The 18572-nt window shown below is 44.8% G+C and overlaps 1 protein-coding gene and 1 long non-coding RNA gene across 2 annotated transcripts; both read left to right on the top strand.

The window, feature by feature from the left end:
• Nucleotides 1-8013: 8013 nt before the first annotated feature.
• Nucleotides 8014-9560, top strand: LOC146754393 (obscurin-like). The gene is made up of 2 exons (XM_085527829.1): nt 8014-8651; nt 9295-9560. The coding sequence occupies exons 1-2, from the start codon at nt 8402-8404 to the stop codon at nt 9465-9467; spliced, it is 423 nt and encodes a 140-aa protein (XP_085383955.1). The 5' UTR covers nt 8014-8401; the 3' UTR covers nt 9468-9560.
• Nucleotides 9561-13902: 4342 nt separating this feature from the next.
• On the top strand, nt 13903-14644 carry LOC146754392 (uncharacterized). The gene is made up of 3 exons (XR_014938901.1): nt 13903-13980; nt 14108-14179; nt 14526-14644. It is a non-coding gene; the product is annotated as an uncharacterized LOC146754392 (long non-coding RNA).
• Nucleotides 14645-18572: the final 3928 nt, after the last annotated feature.

Here is an 18572-nt window from a genome sequence, read left to right as displayed (position 1 = left end):
TGAGACGTCTCCTTCAGCCTGACGTGGCTGCAGTTTCACACTGATTTTACTAAGGAAGGAGAAGGCACGTGGATGAAACTCTTTTCCTGCTCTTCCTGGCATTAGCTCATAGTACAAGTCAAGCACTGTCAGGTCAAGCATGGAGGAGTAATGCTTGTCACTGACCTGTTCCTGTTCAGGGTGGAGCTGGAGGGTAAAATAACACAAGAAATTGTCATTGAAATTCAATATCTGTGAAATTCAGCTGGCTGCATTCACAGAACCTGGCGTTAAGATCTGTTTTCTGGTTTATTTCTTGAGCCTATTTTCCATAACCCAGTCCTCATTTATGAACCGAAGCTCTACTGAAAACCTTTCGCTGTGTATGCTCATGCTGCAGTGCAGCGCTTGTGACCTTTAACAGCACATTCACGTTCCTCTAATCACAGGATCCTTAAGGTTGATTAAGACCCTCTAGTCCGACTGCTCACCCATCACCATCATGATGCTCACCATCAGCTAGCTAAAAACTCAGCAGAGATGATAGATCAAGCACAACACTGGATTTGGGATGGCTAGAGATTCCTAAGATATTGAAGGATTGCTTGCAGGTGGTGTTGGCTCAGGTATTCACCCTGCATCCCACCTCCCGTTCTGTTTGGTTGAGAATCATGCATTCTGCAATTTCACTTTGTAATTCAAAGCCCCTTTCTTTATCTGTTAAAAAACTGTTCTAAAACAAGCCAAGAAGACTCCGTTGGAATTCCAACCGTTGGAATGGTTGATGCAGAACAAAGGCATCCCCAAAGGACAAGTTGCACTGTTTGATGAACATTATTGGATGAGAGCTAAGCTAAGATTTAAAAAGTTCTGGGGCTGTCTCTGAGCATCAAATACAGAGGAAGCCTGCATGATTCCCTGAGAATGGATACCTCCTACTTTGGTGTAGGGTGAAGGGAACACTAGCAGTAACTCCTATCACAAAATGTCACATGGCTCAGACAAAAAAGCCATCAAGAGGGCTTAATTAGGAGCACCAAATGGTCACAAGATGGTCTTAGGGCAGAGAAGTAATCTATCTATGTGATATTGATTGATGCTATTAGTTCTTCACAGCTTGACTCTAGAGGGACTGTTCTTCTTTGGTCACCTAGTTTTAAAAGAATAGATGGCTCCTGTCTATTACAATTTTTAATGCATTACTTGTTCACTGATGCCATAAATGTGCCTGGCATAGCAATTGGCCTTGGTATATTCAGTGACTGAAAGCAACAGTTGTTGCTGTAAGAAATGCAGTACTAAGCTAGGTCTGCCTGTAGCTGACAGCCATCAGCTTGCTCCTCAGGCCGGTTGTGTCTGGATGAAATGAAGGGCATGAAATACTTATGTGCTCATCAAACTCTGCTTGTTAGCTTAGAGACAAGGTGTTGAATAGGTTTGTTCATGCATTGCAAACACGTTACTTATCTGCCTTCATTTTAGCTTCAGAAGAACGTGTGCAGAATACAGAATTGATTAAAAGAAATAACAACTGTCTGCATAGAACTTACTCTTTCCTTACACAGGAGAATCAAGCAGACGTTTGTATGTGAGTACCACCAGAGGTGAAACTTGATCACCCAAATGTAATGAGCAGAGACATTACAGTCAGTTCTAACTGTATCTTCATGCTGTGCTGAATAAGCCTGAGTCAGGATGTAAACCACTTTCTCTTTTTTTCTTCAGATGAAGCCATTAATTTTGTCAACAAGCCCAAAACAACTCCAGAAATATCAGTCAGTCCTTCTGAAGACCTGGAGCTGGTGTGTGAGGTGTCAGCTGCAAGCGGAGCTGTCGTATGGAGAAAGATCAAACAGAGGTGAAGCAGGACCAGAGGACAACCATCATCTCCCAGGGGACGCACCACAAGCTCATGGTCAAAAATGTGACCCTGAAAGACAGAGGGAGCTACAGCTGTGAAACAAAAGATGACAAAGCAACATTCCAAGTGAAAGTCAGAGGTGAGAAAATGTTTGGAATCCCAGTGAGAAAGGAACGGTTCATTTTGTGTGTCTTGCATTTGGAGGATCAACTGACAGCCTCTCTGGTGCAAAACATTTTGGCTATAGGACTTTCTTTGTCATCTAGTGTCATAGCAACACTTTTTTACCTGTGCTTCTCCATCCAGGAATGAATTACTGCAACAAACAATAGGCAAGGAGTGTAACTTGTGCAGCTCTTGTAGTCAGCTGGTGTCTGCAGGGTTACAGTGCAAGAGCACACCAGGCATGCAAGGAGTGAGAAAAGGGGAGGTGGTTGAAGAGATCTGGTTACAAAATTTGAATGACACAATGAGGTGGAAAATGCCAATAATCAGACTCATAAATGGCCTGGGTTGCAAAGGCCCACGGTGCTCATCCAGTTCCAGCCCCCTTCTTCCAATGTGCAGGGTTGCCAAGCAGCAGCCCAGGCTGCCCAGAACCACATCCAGCCTGGCCTTGAATGCCTGCAGGGATGGAGCATCCACAGTCTCCTTGGGCAACCTGTTCTAGAGGGCTGTTCCCTTCTGATTTACTGGAAATGTAGAGAGACACGAGAAGAAAAAAAGAGAAGGGAGGAGGTTCAGCAGTGCATGCAGGTGTTCTAAATCTCATGTCCAAATCTGCTGTCAGACTGTAAAATCTTTAGCTTTGTGATATGATGTGAAATGATATGAAATTATATGATATGATATGAAATGATATGCCTATCATTTCCCAAGGCAAAATAGAGTGAAAAGTGTTTTCCTGTCATAATGAGGCATCACGATGCTCCCTGTGAAGGGCAAGTACAGTGAAAATGGGGAACTGGAGTAAGCTCTGCAGCAGACTACAGCAAAACGGTGTGGCTGTTCTGATGTCCCTGCAGAGAAAGAAGACGTGTTTACAAACAAGGACAAGGTACAAGAGGAGGGGAAGGCTGTACTGACTCAAAATGCCAAGCTGAGCTGCAAGGTGGCCCAGAAGAAGACGGAGGTGAAGTGGTACAAGGAGGGGAAACTGATCACCTGGAGCAAGAAGTTCAAGGTGGAGTCAGAGGGCAAACAGCGTCGGCTGGTGCTGAGCCAGGTGGAGAAGAAAGATGCAGGGGAGTACAGCTGCGAGGCTGCTGGCCAGAAACTCACCTTCAAGATTCATGTCACAGGTAAGACAGGTGTTGTCTGAAATACAGCAGAGAACAGTAAAGTAAAATCTAGTTTCTATTATACAGTGATCCAGTTGCAGTAGTCTGTGCTGAGTTTTTTTCCCTAGACTTGATTGCCTGGGTTTGTAGAAAGTATTTGGTTTTATTATGGCACAAAGACCTGTTTCAGTCTGTCTGTAGAATAATAATTACTGATATATGTACAATGGAAGCAACATTCAAGATATTATTCAAATCTCTCCTGTGCCTGAGGTCCCAAACTGTAATTCCTGTTCACAGAAACATTTGACTAAGATAAGTATGTGCAGTGAGGCTGGAGTGCATGTTGTGCGTGCAGCCTTTCATGGCAGGAGAAGCAGGAACTTCTCCTAGTAGTACACTGCCTTTTTACTATGCCTTTATGTTGGAGGCTGCATCTGGATAGGTGAGTCTGCTACTCCCAGTAAGAGACCTGGTAGAGCTGACTATTCCCAGAGCTCAAAGTAAAATAGATAGCTGCAAATCACACACAAAGAAGAAAGGACTGCATTGGTGAGCATATTTCCTTTGTGCCTTTGACAGTCACAGTTGTGGCAATGGTAGAGGCCATGAGGAGTCTGTTCAGGAAGCCAGGAGTACTGTTCTGGGTCATGAAAAGGCAGCCAGTGGTTTGACTATCACACGTTTATGTGTTTTGATGTTTCACAGTGGGTCTTAAGTAAAAGGAACTCAGGTTCTGGTTGCCTGCAGGACAGATGTTCTTTTGGGTTCAATATGTTTGCATAGTGACTTGCAACCATGGGACTGGTGTTCAAGGACCCTCTTGGTTCCTTCAGTTCCTGGGTTCTTTCTTGCCTAGATTTGACACTTAGTTTTAACAGAAGAGCTGATATTCTCTAGTGAAGGCTATTAGTTTGGGCACAAGTGGTAACCTAAACCTGTTCCAACCTGTACATACAAACCTGCAAGATGGTCTCATTTCAGTCCCTCAGTCAATACTTTTTCTTTTCTTCCCTCAGAGCCAAAACCTGTGTTTATAAACCAGGAGAAGGTGCAGAAAGAGGTGCGTGCTGCCCTGGCAGCAAGTGCCTCCCTGAGCTGTGGAGTAGCACAGGATCCAACCGAAGTAAAATGGTACAAGGATGGAAGACTGCTTGCCTCCTCCAGAAAGTTCAGAATGGAATCTGTGGGCAAAACACGGCATCTGGTTGTGGAGCAGCTGGAGAAGAAAGATGCTGGAGAATACATCTGCGAGGCTGCTGGCCAGAAGATGACCTTCAAGTTGGAAACAACTGGTGAGCATTCGCTTTGGGAGCACTAAGCAGCTTTGGTGGGATGTGGTTGGGGTGGAATGGGTGGTTTCATTGACATGAGAGAACAGGCAGTGATGCTGTGAAACCAGATGGATGATGCTCAGCCTGGCCATGTGCCTCAGAGCTCTTTGCTCAAGGAAGCCAAGTGTAGTTGTGGGTTTGCTCTCAAGAGCACAGTTTGGTAGGGATGAGTTGGCGGTTGGACTAGATGACCTTAGTGGTCTTTTCCAGCCTTAGTGACTCTGTGGTTCTCTGCTTCAGGAAAGACCTACTCGCTGACTTACACACGTGTCCAAGTCAAGGATGCAGCAGAAATCAAATCTGTAGCAGAAAAGGCAGAATCTCGTGCCCATCTTACAGTTAAAGGTAATTATGCTTCTGATGACGATTTTGCTTAAATTATCTTATATTATAAACCAGCTAACATCCTTTGCTTTAATGTCTAAGAAGTTAAACACCACCAGGACCTTTCACAGAAATAAAAACTCCTACCTACCTACCTTTCTGCCCACAAAGTATCCACCTTGTCTTTTGGGATTTACTTTTGCTAAGTAAAACAGATTATTTTCTTAGGAGGTTGATTTTCTACCTCTAGACTTGAGATTTGTGTTTGAACGTTGAGGGATAAAAAACATAGCTTGACTTTTTCTTCATTTTTTCTGTCTGTTGTAAAAGAGCACAGGGTTCTTTTTTTAATATATACAATGTTAGGGTATATATATGATGTTAAGTGCGATAAAGAAAAGGGAGACATTTGAGTTAGCACACTACTCAAGAGTTCAGTCCCCAGCTTTGCCACTGTTACAATTATAAGGGCAAGAACATTCTGGAAAATGAATTTCTCTTAAGTAGAGTCATTACGTTTGAGCTACAGAGACCTTTACTAGGAGAAAACTTGTTCAGAGCTAAGTTGCTGTATTTAACCAAAGTAATTATCAATGTCCGTGTTTCATTGAACCTCTTTTCCATTTTGTAATGCGAGGAGTTTGATATCGGGATGGGAAGGTCATGGTTTGATTTGGATGTTGGAGTAAGAATCAAAAGATCTGGGCTCTCTTCAGGTTGTCAGTCTTATTGTCTGTCTTCTTAACAACATTCCTTTCTTTCTATTATTTTTTAATGATGTTTTAAGGCATTTTGAGCTGATAGGTGTAGTGTTCATGTGCAGTAATGCCGACATGAGTAAGTAGGGTGATAATGTAAGGGTTTTTTACATTCCTTCTAAATCTCTGCTTTCTCTTGTTCCATCTTTCTTAAAGAGCAATCCATTAATCTAGTAAAGGAGCTGTGTGATGAGGATGTGACTGAGCCTGAAGAAGCCAAATTTGAATGCGAGGTATCCATTCCTTCTGTGAAACCTCGCAGGTGGTATCTACGTGGGAAGTCTTACAGGCTGGCGGAAACTTGATTATGCAGCAAGAAGGCACCATCCACCGGCTGACCATACTGAAAACCACCACTGATATGACAGGCACCATTCAGTTCTCAATTGGCAGATCCAAATCCACAGCCAATCTGCTTGTTAGAGGTAACATATCCTGGCTTGGTTTACATCATGAAGATGAAGAATTAATTAATGTCCAGTCTTCCTTCACTGGGGTCTTTGAAATATTGTGTCTGGAGGTTCTGCTCCATTTCCAGTTCAAAGTCATTGGACACTAAATGAGACAGCTGCGTCTCAGTAAAAGATCTGTATGAATAGTTGTGATGTGCTTACTATTCAGATCTACAGAGCTGAGGTTTTGTCCTTGGCTATACCAAAGAAGTTAAATCAGGTGAAATTAATTGTATTTCTGAAGTAGACAAGTTTAAGTTTGGTAGCACCTAAATTTGATGCAGTTTGTCATTGATTTTATCTGAAAGAAATTTGCAGGCTTTTTATCTCCTGTTGTCCCCAGTGTAAGAGTCTCCATTCACATCCTAAAGTACTTATTAATTAAGCCTCATCATACATCCTAAAGTACTTACTTATTAAGCCTCAACTGGGAGCAATTTAATAAGCACAGAGCAAGAGCTGGAGCTTGCATTTGGTAGATACTATACAGTATTACTTTATAGAAATGTAATCAATGGCCTTCCCTATAGACAATCATTTGTTTTATCTTTAGAGTTGTTCAAAGAACCATTGTGAACATGAAATTAATTGGAATGGAATAGATGCAAGAGACTTTCCTCTTCTTCCAATTGTCCTCATCCTTTCTTCTCTTCCACCCCTGCTTTTCAGATTACCATATACAAATCACCAGGAAGTTGGAGGACAAGACAGCTTTGGAATGTCATTCTGTCATCCTGTCCTGTGACTTCAGGCCTTCTCCAAAGGTTGTGAAATGGTTCAAGGGCCACACACCCATCGAGCCCTCTGAGAAGTACAAGATCAAGAGGGATAAGCATTCAGCAGAGCTCCAGATTCTGAAGCTGAAGCCCGATGATGCTGGTGTGTACAAGTGCAAGGCGGGAATTGCAGAGACTGAGGCCACGCTGACAGCTGAAGGTATGAGCAGGGAGGGTGGCCTCTTCCATGTCCTATTTCACCTCAGATTTCTCTTCTTGAGGTTGATTTCTGCCGTTCTCTCCTGCTAACTTTATAAATGTATAGTCTTCACTGAGAAGATTACACAAAGATTATCTAGTCCAGCCATTCTACCACATCCCAGTATGCTTTATAGTAACAGTGGTAACAGTTCACCTTGTTTCCCTACAGCCCACGATGTAGAAGTAAGGAAGCACCTGCAGGATGTGGAAATTGAAGAAGAGAGCTCTGCTGTCTTCTCCTGCGAGCTGTCCCATGATGACGAGGATGTGGAATGGTTTCTGAATGGCAACCTCCTTTACACCAACAATTACAATGACATCAAGAACGTTGGCAATTGCTGCACACTGACAATGAAGCAGGTTAAGCCTGAGGATGCTGGCCCAGTGACAGTGAAGTCAGACAAGGTGTCAGAAAGCGCGCGCCTGAAGGTGAGAGGTGGGTCTGATCACAGCCCTCCTGGATGTAAGAGATGCTAAGGAGCTCCAGTTCATTCCATTGTGCAGCAATCCTGCTTCTAAAGCTCACCTCTCTGGGGTGACAAGTCATCAGGGGCTTTCTTCCAGTGGAAGGTTCCATTGCAGCAGATATCAACGAAGGAGGATGGTTTTGGTGTCCTGCCAAAGCATTCAATTGCTTTTTATCATCATTTTACTTAACACAAGGAGAGTTACAGGAGCAAATTTTTTTACTGCTTCAGTGCCATGCAGTGTCAATGCTGTTGTCTCCAAGGATTTATGACTGCAGGGAGAGATCATTCAGTGTGTGTTTTGCCTCTGGGATGACTAATGACCAGGCTGTGAGCAACCCGATCTAGCTGTGAATGTCCCTGTTTATTGCAGGGGAGCTGGGCTAGATGGCCTTTAAGGGTCTCTTCCAATTCTAAGGATACTGTGATTCTAATCTGCTCTCCCCAGTAATTAAGCTCTTTTACTCTACGCGCTCAGAGTTTGAAGGATTTCCTCTTTCTCCTTTCTTTTGCATTTGGTGGATCTTTTTTCCCCAGTGTAAACCTCTGATGTGTGAAATAGAAGATAGATAAAAGGAGTCAATAAAGAGGAAAATCAAAAGTGTTCAGCAGCTTATCCTCTTAATACTGTGGCCTGCTGTATGAGCTCTGCTCCACGTGAGGGCAATGCCAGCTCTCCAGCTTTAGAAGAGCTACATCCCAATTTTTTCATATGATATCAGTCCCACCCACGGCAATGCAGGCTGTCCCTCCTGTTCCCTGTATTCTCCTACTGAATACTTGAGAATTCCATAAAGCGTATTCAGTCAACAGACATGAAACCACTTTAGGTTCTATATTGGTGTCGTCAGTAATGGTAAAGATTTATTGATACCTCTTTAAAAATCTGAACACAACTGGAAATGTCTCAACTTCTGTATCACGTTGTTCTGTTTTGCCTGTTTAATTGCAGAGAAGCCTGCTGTCTTCATGAAGTGTTTGAATGATGCTTTTGTTGAGGAGTGGGGTGTGATTAAATTGGAATGCGAAGTCTCTAAAGAGAAGGTCAAACCAGTGTGGAAAAAGGACGGTGTTGTGCTCACTTCTGGCAACAAGTTTGAGCTGCTACAGTCTGGGAAGACCCTATGTCTCCTTCTCCATGACCTCGAGAAGTCAGATGCAGGTTTCTATACCTGTGATATTGGCACTGATGTTGCCAAGTCAAATGTCGGCGTTCAGGGTAAGTACTGTGGAAAGTGAAGGAGTGCTAAAAGCACATTCAGTGTGGTCACTATGTCTTACACCTATTCCCCCACGAGCCTTAATAGTTTCTACAATAGAACTGTATTTCTGCAATTTAGCGCAGTGATGTCTGGAAAATTCCCATTGCTTTTGAAGTAAATGTATCTCCTTTTGCCATGAAAATCACAAAACACGTCACGAATGTCCTGGAAATGTTTCCTTTCTAAACATCCCTAAAATGGAGAAATGGTTTGAACACCAGTAGGGGTAGGATGGTAACAAATTAGCTAATAGAAACATTTAATGTCTTGTCGTAGGCAAAACCCTTTTTCTCACGCAGCATCCTAGAGTTGTCCTCTCTGTTAGGTTTTTCCCTCTGTAGCTCATTGAATCTTCATTGTGCTCCATGGACTGAGCTGCTCTCCTTGTAGTTCTTCCAGAGCAAAGCCAAGAGATTCACGTCTCTTTTTTTTATAGCTTTCTGGTAATTCTGAGAGGAGAATGTCTTAGAGAATACATCAGTGAGGAACGCAGCCATGATCTGCAAATCCTGAGTTCAAACACCAGTACTGCTACTCACATTGGTCACGAATGCCTTTTCTCCATCTAAACCTCATACTAACCTATCTCTTATCTTCCAGAGCTGAATATTGGCATTAGCAAACGGCTGAAAAACACTGAAATCCAGGAGGTAGAAGATTGCACTTTTGAATGCATTCTGTCCCATGAAAGCATTGATGAGTTCAAGTGGACACTGAATGGAAGCAGAGTGGAAAGTGGTGGGCGATTTAAAGCTTCTAACGTGGGTTGGTAAGAGACTCTCCTTATCAAAAGTGTGACTCCTACTGACGCTGGGGAAGTCGTTTTTATTGCCCGTGGTCTAACCTCCAAAGCCTCTCTGTCTGTGAAAGGTAATGAGATGGGAGAGATTCTGGGGTCTGATTCCTTCAACTGTCTTCTGATAAGATTGTCATGAGAGCTAACTCATAATATGGTTAAAGTGAATAGCAACCTTCTACTTGAACCTTGAAGCACTGAGAGTTTCTCTTAAAAATAAGTAAAAGGAGGAACCATTTGACACAAATGTGAGAACTACCCAAAGCACTGGGGTAGTGTTGGAAATGGGCATCTCACTACAGCTTGTTCCATTAACAGTAAATCAGGAATGATCTGTTGAGGGAACTGTGGGAGCAAATATCCTCTAAGTATAAGCTGAAGGGGTGGCCTTCACATCATCTAGCTGTTCAAGAAATTCCTATCTAGAACATGTGCATCTGAGAGCATCATCTGAGGCTCCCAGTGTGATCAGTGGAGAGAAGGAAGAGGCAGTTTTCAGACATGGTTCATCATCCTCAATGGGGTAGATTTAAGAGAGAATTAATGGTGCCTGGAATTCTATTGTCTGTACTTTACAGATTACTGCTGGCTGTAGGATGGCCTCTGTTGCAAGTGCCTCTCTAACTTATCTCCAGCATGTAAATGCGTGTATTTTGAGAGAGGCATCCTACCCTAAGTGTATGTTACTCAAAAAGCAATGTTTTCTTTCAGAAAAACCTACTGAGGTAACAAAACAGCTGGAGGATAAGACAGCAGCAGCAGGGCAGGACATCAGCCTGAGCCGTGAGCTGTCGAAACCAGATGTGAACATCATGTGGTACAAGGATGGCAAAGCAATCAGAAAAAGCCAGAAGTACGACTTGCAGCAGGAGGGAACTGGGGCCATTCTGATCATCCATGACTCTACCGCCAAGGACAGCGGGGAGTACACCTGTGAGACAGAGGACTCTGAAACAAAAGCCAGGGTCACTGTGCAAGGTGAGTTGAAAAGCACACTGGGGAAGGCATGTAGAGAAGTCGAGGTAAATATCTGCAGCCTGTGGGTGATGTTTTTCTCTTCTGTTTCCTTGAGCGGGATCAATTCTTAGTTTTCAGAAAATATGGTGGATTAAAATATTTTAGTTAAAATAATCTCTAAACTGAATGATAAATGGCATGAGAAAGCAAAGCTGAGAACTAAGCTCCAGAAGAGAAAACAAAGTCAAGTATGGCATATTTAGAGACAGGTGAAGAACCCTTGAGCGCACTGAGGAGTACTAGCATACTCTGGAATGTCTCTTGGGCTCCCTACAGCACACATACTTGCTCTGGGGCATGTCTGGATGTCTGTAGAGCTAATTGCAGGGCCCTGAGAAACCTCTGGGGCACATTAGGGGGCACTGGTTTCCATGTGAGTGTTTCCAGGTTCCCAGAAGTCAACAGGGAAGCCTTTGGAGACCCCTTGGGAAGACTCAGTGGGGCCCTCGAGTGATGTAGCAGCTTGTGTTGGTTGCATCTGCTTGGCAGGGAAGCGATTTCCCTGGTGGGAGCTGACTGACTGGGAGGTGATTCCCTTGGTTTAATTAATTTAATTACCTGGATTATAATTAAATAACACTGTTCAGCGTTCAATCAAGATTATATTTTTCCAAAGTACTGCAGTCGTGCATCTGTAGCAGCTTTCCTAAAATATATCGAGTTTATTCAAAATTCCAGTGATGCTCCTAAAGCACTTGAAGTGCATTTGAGGTGGCGAGTGACAAAACAGCTCTGAGAGAATCATCATCAAATCAGAACATTGGAACGGTAACTAATAGCAGAGATTCTGATAAGAATATTTAAATTTTCAAATTACCTTTTTCTAAAGTTGTATTTCACCAAGTTTCATCAATATGCACACTGAAGAGCTGACTTGCTATGTTTCTTTTTATAAAAAATCATGTGTTACAATTGAGAAAAGAAGGTATAGCATGTAACATCCTCCAAGTAAAGTGCAAAAAACATTTCTTCACAGTTCCAATTAATGTCTTATGTTTTGTTCAGACTCACTAAATGATGTATTTCAGGGTACATCACATGGGAATATAAGAAGACTATTCAGAACAGGAGCTGCAGAGCAAGATGAACAGCATGTGAAGGTAAGGCCGGGAACCAAGGACACAGCTTTTGTGTCACTCAGCCACCTGTGGCAGAGGTCAGGATTTCAGCAGGGATTTCTGCAGACGTTCCTTGAACACCCCCAGGGTGGGTGACTCCACCACCTCCCTGGGCAGTCCATTCCAGTGCCTGGCCACCCTTTCTGAGAAGTAATATTTCCTAATGTCCAGCCTGAACCTCTCCTGCCGCAGCTTGAAACCATTCCCTCTAGTTCTATCAGTAATGACACGAGAGAAGAGGCCGACCCCCAGCTCACTGCAACCTCCCTTCAGGAAGTTATAGAGAGCAATGAGGTTTCCCCTGAGCCACCTCTTCTCCAGGCTGGACATTCCCATCTCCTGCAGCCTCTCCTCATATGGCCCCATTGTGCTCCAGACCCCTCACCAGCTTTGTTGCCCTTCTTTGAACACGTTCCAATGCCTCAGTGTCTTTTTTGCAGTGAGGGGCACAAACTGGACACAGAATTAGAGTTGTGGCCTCACCAGTGCTGAGTACAGGGGGACAGTCACCTCTCTGCTCCTGCTGGCGTCACTGTTTCTGATGCAAAATGTATGTAAGTGTCACATGTGTGACATCCTTTTTGATGGAGTTCTGTGACTGGAGTTCAATGGATTTGAGAGCTGACTTGAAGCCTGTGGGCATCACCCAGGAGTTGGGGTGAGAGGATGAGGCGTAGGAACAGGAACCTCTTTGGTCGTTATTAACTCCCAACTTTTTGGTCAGGAATCTCTGTGTGTTTCTTTATCATGTAAAGAACAGAGTCATTGTGCAGCTTGTGAATGAATTGATTCACGCCTGATGATTGGTGCTGTTCTCTACAGGGAGCTGCAATGGAAATGGACACTTGTGGTCCACTGTCCAGCCCCCTCCCGTGTTGGATTTTCTGGGCTTTGAGACACGTCTTCCAGATGCACTTTGTGTTATTTCTGATGTGTTGACCTGTTGAGCTCCAGCCCCAAAGGAGGATTCAAGTACTACCATTGGGAATGTAGTATTTCTTGCTAAACAGAATTCGTGTGCACCCTTGTCTTTCGTCTGCACAAAGGATCTTGTAATCATCTCTGTCTGTGTTTCTTTTAGAGCCAGAGATGGAGCAGAGAGGAACACAGACTTGGGTGAATCTTCATTCAGGAGCAGGGACACGTCATGCTCATCTGAGGTATCTGGCTGACAGCAAGAGCAGAGAGGTAAGTTTCATAGGGTCGCGTGCCCATTTTATTTTATTTTTCATTCATGATGCATAGAGGCGTTCCCCAGACAAAGTGAGCATTTCTCAACTGGACTTTCTAGAAATGAGCTAGGCAGTGAAAATGGGTTTGAAGCATTCCTAAGAGCCCCGCAAGAGAATGCTGAGAGTTAATCTGGCACCCTCCTTTGGAAACGTCCGTTGTCTGTCAGCTCTTCAGCTGTGCCCTAACACCTCCCATTGCGCTGCCACACCAGGATAGAATTCCAAGCCCACACTGAGTCCTGGAATGTTGTGGTGCCGTGTTGGAATCAGACGTGACCACGTGGTCTTGGCTCCCCGCCTTGTGGGGGGTCATGGTGGACCAGGCTGTTGGCCGTTGGTGATGTCATAAGCGGCTGGAATGAGGGGAGGAGCGGTGCGTTCTGTGTTCCTTTGTGGGTGAGCTAGTGGTCGGAGTGGTTGGTTGTCTTGTTCTTGTGCCTTTTGTGCCGTTAGTTAGTTAGTTTTGTTAGTTAGTTAGTGTTGTTACTTACTGTTGTTAGTTAGTTACTGTTGTTAGTTAGTTACTGTTGTTAGTTAGTGCCATTAGTTAGTTAGTTCTGTTAGTTAGTTAGTGCCTTTAGTTAGTTAGTGCCGTTAGTTAGTTAGTGCCTTTAGTTAGTGGCTTTAGTTAGTATCTTTAGTGCTTTTTCTTCTCACCGTCGTTTGCAGCAGCTTGTAGGTAAGCTGAGCTGACGTGGGATGGATGGGTGGGCAGTGAGGTGTTGAGAACTGCGGGCTGTTTGAGCTCACAGCACCGTATTGCTTACTCTTGACCATCAGACGTAATTTTCCCCGGTACACACGTTCCAAAGGGGGTATCAGTAAAGTTGGCACCTGTCCCGTGCTTCTTCCATTGTCTTTGCTCAGTAGTGGAAGCATTGTAAAGTTGCTGGGCGGACAGGCATCACGTAGCCTGAGACTCAGCATGTCTTGCAGCAAGTGGGTGGGACAGTTGTGCTGTGTGTGTTATTCCATGACTGTCTTAGCCCTGCTCACTGACCTGCTCTTTCTCTCTCCTCTCCTCACCCTCCGCCCACTGCCTCGGTGCAGCTTTTGCTCTCATTTCATCCGAGCAAAGCGACAAGGAACTGCTGCAGATAGCTTGAGGTGATCTCACTGCCAGGTACGTGCCATGTTTTGTCCCCCCGCATGGTTTTGCCGCAGGGTATGCGTGGGTAGCTCTGAAGAAGTCTGTCCATACTGTGCTGTGTGAATAGAGAAAACAGAAGTGTGTTTCTGCTCTGTTCCAGCTGTTCACACTTGCTGTGATGGGTGCTGCGTGCAGTGGGATCAGCCGTGAGCCTGAGTTGGCGGCGACGGAGGTACAGTATGAAGCTCTGGCCGGTCTTTTTTCCCTGTGTTGAGCCATTAGAAGGAGCTGCAGGTGTACTCTCCTGCAGGAAAGAATGGGCCAAAAAGGGCCTGGCCACCTGTCTGTGCCAGTGCCATTGCTGATTAGTCTGGGTAGAGAGAGATGTATCTTTGCATGGCCTGGCAATGCACGCCAGAAAGGGAAATAACTGTGATGAGACGTGCAGCTCCTTCTGAAGTGCTCCTGATAAGGACGGAGCGCATTTGCTGCAGCTTTCTTTGCAGATGTGCTCCTCACCTTGAAATCCTCCTGGTTTGTCCTCATCTCCTGACCACGGCCTGTGCTCTGTTTTGCAGGCTGATAACATGCGGGAGCCGCAGCTGGTGCGTGCTATGTCATCTTTAAACGTACCAGCGATTGCGGCAGCCCATGTTATTAGGAGCCACGTCGCCCAGGGGCCGGATGAGCTCTCTCTGGAGGTAAGCAGTTCCAGGCGTTCCTTGTTGTTGTGCACAGAATTAGTATAGAGTGTGAACGCCTCGGGAATACTCTCATATTTTGTGTCATAGAAGAAGGCTTTTGTTTTAGCTGTGCTGAAGCTGGGATTGATGTTTCAATCTTTTGCAGGTTGGAGACATCGTGTGCATTGTTGATATGCCACCAAAGGAGATGAGCCCCTTTTGGAGAGGCAAGCGTGGCTTTGAGGTAGGCACACATTTTTGACTAGAGAGCACAGCTTCAGTAGAGTCGGGAATCTCCGGTTGGAGCTGCTCTGCCTGCACAGGATGGCTTCTGGATGCAAACAGTTGCCCTGTGTCGGTGTCAGAGGACCTTCCCTTTGGCTCTGGGCTTGGGCTAATGCCCACCTGTCTTTTTGTTCTTATTACAGGTTGGTTTTTTCCCTGGTGAGTGCGTGGAACTCATCAGGGGAAAACTGCCCGAGTCCATCCTACATTCGTTGCCAAAGCCAGGTGCGTATTTTACATTTGACAATGCGGGTTAGTAAAATGGGGTCTGAACGTGGCTTTCAGGGGGTTCATTAATGCCCGAGTTGAGCAAGCTTAGAAAGAGAACTGCATTAAGCTCCTTGGGCACCTCCAGGGATGGGGAAAATCCGTTCTTGCGTGTCTTTGTTGGGAACATGCTTTCTGTTGTTACGTGTTCTGTTGAATGTGTTGCACTCGGCCTCGTCCAACCGAGCCAGGGCTGAAATGAACTTGTTTTTTTGTTTTGTTGCGCAGAGCCAAAGAAACGGGGCAAGTTCATCTCCTGCCTTCGTTCCCTGTTGAAGGCCTGCCCCAGGAGAGCGAAGCAGCCTGAGCCTCCAACATTCTCGGGATCCATGTCCCTGCTTGACATCGTTGAGAGGTATTTAGCCAACAGGACTTGAGGGCTGAGCTGTAGGAATGGAAGCATCCTCTGCTGTTTGAAACAGAGCGCTTTTCTAAGCTGTGTTTCAGCAGAAACCAGGCATTGCCAGGAACAGGCAACTATTGGCAAGGGTTCGGTGCAGCTCTTCCCTCACCCTGCACCACGACTGACAGCATGCTCTGTTTTCTCTGCAGAATGAGTTCTCCCAGTAAGAGGGCAGAGTCAGCAGCTTGCAGTTGGCGTTCCTGCTTCTGCCTGGGCAAACCATCCCCTGTGGTCGAGAACCAACTGCAGAGCAGTGCCAGGGAGCCCTCTGAAGCTGAAGTCTTGGTCCTGGCAGGTAAGCATGCAAATCCAGCTTTCAAAACACTGCTTGTCAGCAACACAGGTAGAATTCATGCTTTCAGTGGGCTTGTACATCCTTCTGGCATTCAAGCCTGTGCCTGACATCTTCAGTTGACCCCTGTCTTTCCCAAATGAGTCTCTTGTCAACACAAGAGCTGGACCTGCACGAGGATCACTTTAAAGACAGTGACACTGTTGCTAGAAGCCTATTTGCTTCTGCCCACCATCACTGCATAGCCAAATGTCAAGAACCTGTTTCATGATTCATCTTGTGAAACTTTGACTCTAACTGCTGTGCGTCTACTCCTTCCTAGGTGACCCGAGCCCTTGTATATCTCCAAGACGCCAGGCATGTTACGATGCAGCATCCTGTGATTCCATCAATGAAGAACTGTTACTAAGCACAGGATGCTGCAGTTCAGATGAAAGCCTTCCGTATAACATCAGTTATAAAGAGAAGAATGCCATCATCGTTGAAGCTCTCGTTCATCCCATACCTGTTGAAGCTGCTGACCTGAGCCTGCCAGACTCCTCAGGCACCAGCCTGAACCGAGTGCCTTTCGAGGACAGCCCAGCCCAAGCACAGCACGAGTGCCCCGACAGCAGCACAACCATGCAGGCTCAGGTCAGCATTACAGAGGAGAAGCCAAACATCTTGGAGGGGGAGGTAGAATCAGGCCAAGAGTCCCAGGCTCCGGGCAACAGCACGACTTCTGAGACACTCTCGTCAGACAACAGAGAATGAGTCCCATCTTTCCTCCAGACCTCACACCCCCTCCTTTTTCCTATTGAATAAAGGCACGCTCGTGCTCAATCAACGCCTTGACTGAATTCTGAGTTTTCATTCGCAGAGATTGGGATGAGTACAAGAAACAGCAAAACAGCTCAGCTTGCAACGCTCTGGCTGTGGGGTGCGTGCAGGGACACTGTAACCATACAGGGAAAGGCTTCCACTGCTTCCTCAAGCTGTAGTCCAGCCCTGCTACTGCTCTGTGGCACAAAGCCCTGAGGGATGTTCCATATTGTTAACCTAAGTGAAGCCAGCTTCATGCACTGTGTTTTGTTGTTGCTGGGTGAGAGGGGGATGCACGTTGGTGAGAAGATGAGCATTGCTGGATCTGCCACGAGTGTCCCTTCTGCCTCTAAGAATATGTCCTAAGTAGGATGTGAACACTGCTGGCACTTCCTCATTGCACGTGCTTGGAGGATCTTCAGTTCTTGCACATTCAGGATGTCTGTCAGTGACTACGAGGAAATTCTCAAGTACTAGGAATTCCATGAAACAGTTGGAACGGGTAAGTGTCATCTTTGTACAGAAACAGCACGCCTAACGGTCTGTCTCACCACTCTAGATTAAATCTGAGAATAGATTAACAGCTCTTGTCAGTTCTCTAAGTCAGGTTTCATTTGTATAAATTTGAAATTCGTTTTTTAAACCAGTTGGAAATTGTAATATTATATTAGAGAAGAATTCACACTCAACTTTAAGCATCTGTGTTTTGATTTGTAGGTGGTTTTGCCAAGGTAAAACTCGGGCGGCATCTTCTTACTGGTGAAAAAGTTGCACTAAAAATCATGGAGAAAGTTACTGTAGGGGTAAGCCAAAAGGCATTTAAATATGATATATCTTCTGTTGGAGTTGTGGAGTTCTCAAGAACACGGGGGCAGGTGGGATGGTACATAGGAATGCAGCCTACTGGTCCCATTGCCTTTTGAAAGATGCTGTAGAGCTGGAAAAAGTTTAACAGAGCACCACAAATCTTGTTGCTGGTTGTTCAGAGGGCAGAATTCTCTGGCTTTAAAATGGAGGAAGTTATTACATCATTACATTACATTACATTATTGTTACATTATTACAGCAACTTTACCAAAATGCCAATGAAAATGCTGAATGTTTTACTTTTCATTTTTCACAGCTCTGTTTCAGAATTTCTATGGGAGTGATGTCAGTCATTGCTGAGTTGATGTTGAATTGTGTACTGTCCCATATGTGCTTGTTCTGTTCCACAGCAGTCAGATGTGGTACCTGGTATGTCACAGTAGTTAGCGATTTCATCGCTTGCTTTTATGGTCTCTTAAGGATGACTTGCCTCATGCTAAAACAGAAATTGATGCCATGAAGAACTGAAGTCATCAACATGTTTGCCCATTGGATCACGTAAGAGAGACATCAAAGAAATATTTATAGTCATAGAGGTAAGAAATAGTTTCTGCTTTCTGTGCTGTCTTTCTTACTTATCTTTCTCTGATACTCTCTAAATGCATTTTCAGATAACCTTATCTTACAGGGAAGCTGTTTGATTGCATTGTTTCTAAGGACCGCCTTTTGGAAGAGGAAGCTCCAGTCTTTTTTTGACAGACTGTTTCAGCAATTGCTTCTGTTCACAGTCAGGGTTATGCCCAGAGACCTCAAACCAGTGAGCCTGAACTGCAGTCAGTCTTCCATAAATAATAATGAATGTGTTTTTATTTTTCTGTTGGCAGAGAGAGTTACAGTACTCCACTCCATTCCAGTGGACTGCAGGAGAGAACTGAAGGGGGGAGAAGTAACACAAAGTAGAACTCATGGGTTGAGATAGAATTATGTACTGAGATAGAGAAAAGGATAATAGTTATGATGAATGCAAAAGCAATTGCTCACCACCTACCAATCAGTGTCCAGTTAGCCTCCTAGTAGTGGAAGAGAT

The sequence above is a fragment of the Coturnix japonica genome, chromosome W (genome assembly GCF_054131305.1).
Source record: "Coturnix japonica strain WE chromosome W, WE-NBRP24, whole genome shotgun sequence".
NCBI lineage: Eukaryota > Metazoa > Chordata > Aves > Galliformes > Phasianidae > Coturnix > Coturnix japonica.
The sequence above is the reverse complement of the archived record's forward strand: the minus strand, read 5'-3'. Positions and strand labels throughout refer to the sequence as shown.

Bases quoted from the DNA above. Each gene is read 5' to 3' on its own strand.
- LOC146754393 (XM_085527829.1), top strand. From the start codon at position 8,402: ATGAAGTGTTTGAATGATGCTTTTGTTGAGGAGTGGGGTGTGATTAAA. The intron at 8,652-9,294 runs GTAAGTACTGTG...CTTATCTTCCAG, and splicing joins GTCAAATGTCGGCGTTCAGG to AGCTGAATATTGGCATTAGC.